This window comes from Siphateles boraxobius, unplaced genomic scaffold, assembly GCF_051911475.1.
Source record: "Siphateles boraxobius isolate OS27281-9 unplaced genomic scaffold, OSU_SipBor_1 10, whole genome shotgun sequence".
NCBI classification, from domain to species: Eukaryota; Metazoa; Chordata; class Actinopteri; order Cypriniformes; family Leuciscidae; genus Siphateles; species Siphateles boraxobius.
In genome coordinates, this window is record NW_027508700.1 from 1,210,001 (window position 1) to 1,212,500 (window position 2,500).

General features: G+C 42.1%; 1 protein-coding gene across 8 annotated transcripts in view; it reads left to right on the plus strand.

The window, feature by feature from the left end:
* gtf3c1 (general transcription factor IIIC subunit 1) overlaps positions 1 to 2,500 on the plus strand; it is a 43,154-nt gene that overhangs the window by 16,295 nt on the left and 24,359 nt on the right. For all 8 annotated transcript variants that reach the window (XR_013206534.1, XR_013206532.1, XR_013206538.1 and 5 more), the window contains exons 8-10: positions 876 to 991; positions 1,073 to 1,343; positions 1,800 to 1,954. Coding sequence is in view for 4 of the 8 variants with exons in the window: in XM_077238188.1 (XP_077094303.1) it covers positions 876 to 991; positions 1,073 to 1,343; positions 1,800 to 1,954 (542 nt within the window). In the remaining 4 variants the exon portion in view is untranslated. The remainder of the gene's footprint in view (positions 1 to 875; positions 992 to 1,072; positions 1,344 to 1,799; positions 1,955 to 2,500) is intronic.

Below are 2,500 nucleotides of genomic sequence, written 5' to 3' on the forward strand. Positions count from 1 at the left end.
TAATTACAACTCAGGGCTCCAGACTGCAATTATTCCAGCCAATAATAGACAGCGCAGCGAATAAATCCATTGAATTCGCCACAGAATCAATAAGATCGCTGCGAGATCCAGTAAGAAACATTCAGATTCTGTTATAAACCCTAGATATCAGATCAAACCAGGAGACACATTGTGCCATGAATGAACTTATTATATAAGGCTTTAAGTCCACAAATCAGCAACATTCACTATAGATTTACTGTAGTAACACTCACTGTAACCATGGTAGTGTGACAGAAATAGTCAAACACCTATGAGTACTACACATCTTTTTCCAGCACTTCAAAACTATGATATCATAGTTATAGAAGTGTTATTTTTAATGTGATGACCAAAATATTTTTTGATCATCCTTCAAGGATTGTCCCCATTCATAAAACTAAAAGTTTCAAGATGTAGGAAAACTCATTAAAACTCAAAAATATTAAATTTGTGTGTGGCACCAGTAGGTGGCAGCAGAGGAGCGCTTAATAGCTATTTTTACTCTCTAATATCTATTTTTCACTTGTTTTGCTTTTGAATTAATATTAAGACATTATTAATGATGATAATTAAAGTTAATTTTATCTACACTGGAGCCCTGTGAACTTAAAATAAAACTGCACATTGTAATTTCTGTAATTTCAAAGCATTTGTCAGTAATACAGTTATTGTGGGGCAAAATGTGAAGAATTGCATTGGATTCAAGCTGATTTTAGGTGTGCCCCTAAATCTTCTGCTTACGCTCCTAAAATGTTCAGTCAGGGGCCACGATTAGTTAAAAACGGTTAATCAGGACCCCTGAAACTCTCTGGTTCTCATGACTGTGATCTCTGTGCTGTGATTGGCTGCTGCAGTGGTGTCGACCGGGACCAGAGGAATCTCTCAGTCGGTCCTGAGAGCGAGACTCAACGTCGGAAAACTAGAGGGACGAATGATCTGTCGATTACTGGAGCGAATCAACATGATCAAGGTAATAACATCAAGGTGACCTTTGACCCCAGCACAAGCATGACAGGGTCAGGGGTCGTCGTCTCACGTGTGTGTCTCTCAGGGCTTCATGGAGGACGAGGGGCGGCAGAGAACCACCAAATACATCAGCAAACTCTTCGTGGAGCAGAGCAAACTCAGCCTGCAGTTCACGAAAGAGCGGCAGCGTAGCCAACACCTGCGTGTCACACACCTGACCGAGCCGGAGCCGGAGCCGGAGCCGGAGCCGGATCCGACTGCAGGCGTCTCTGAGGACGAGGAGGGAGCGAAGGACACGCGGCCGAAGCTCAAACAGGCCAAACTCAACTTCAGCAAAAAGGCCACGCCCCTCAAAAGTGAGTGGCCAATCACGATACACGTGCGCATAGTAGAGGTCTGCACAGGCTTTAAACTGAAGCCCGAACCCGGCCCGTACCCGAAAACATGTGACCCGAACTGACACGACCATTACGGTTATATTTTAAGCCCGAACCTGAGGTCCGTTTCTCACAGTAATTACAGTTTTTGCTTCCACGCGCACTATTTCAGTCACAACAGTTATCAGAGGAGGCTGGCGGCGCTGAAACTGCGCATGTACTTTCTCTCGCGCGTGCTCGTGTTTACGGTCACTACACAGCAGGCTAGCACACGGTATATATAGCCTATATAGGTTTTCTCACTTACAAACCCGAACCCGAGGCTGTTCATTAAACATTAGCCCAAACCCGTGAGTTTTCCGTCGGGCTCGGGTCGGGTTGCAGACCTCTAGCGCATACTGATATGAGTTTGGTTTCACGCGTGTTTGTGTGCAGAGAAGCCCTCTGCGCGAGTGGGCGGGGCTAAAGCCTCTCAGAAGGCTGTGGTTGGTCAGAACGCAGAGGATGCTGACCACGCCTCCAGCACGAGCGCCAGCCAATCAGAACACGCAGAGGAGCCGCTGCCGGTGATTGTGGAGGTGCTGACGGAGGTCAGTGTGGGTTCAGGATAATGACGTTGTTAACGATAACAATAACGATGAAAATAACTAACAGTAACTTTAACAATAATGATAACTATAGCGATAACTATAGCGATAACAATGACGATAATGATATCTATGACGATAACCATAACGATGATGTTAACTATTAGAATGAAAATAACTATAACAGTAACTTTAATGCTAATGATAACTATAGCGATAACTGTAATGATCATGATAACTATAACTAGCAATATTGATAACTACAGTGATAACTATATCGATAATGGTAATATCTATAACATTCACTAACCCTAACTTTAACACTACCTTTAACGATAACGTTGAATGTTAACGAGAATAAGGTAACCGTAACAACTATAACGATAACTCTAATGTTAACGATAGTGATAACTGTAATGCTAGCTATAACGATATCTATAATACTAAAAATAACTACAGAAACTGTAATGATAATTATAATGTTAATAAAAACTGTAACTAACTTTAAATATAACATTAGCAATAACTATAATGTTTACGATAACTATA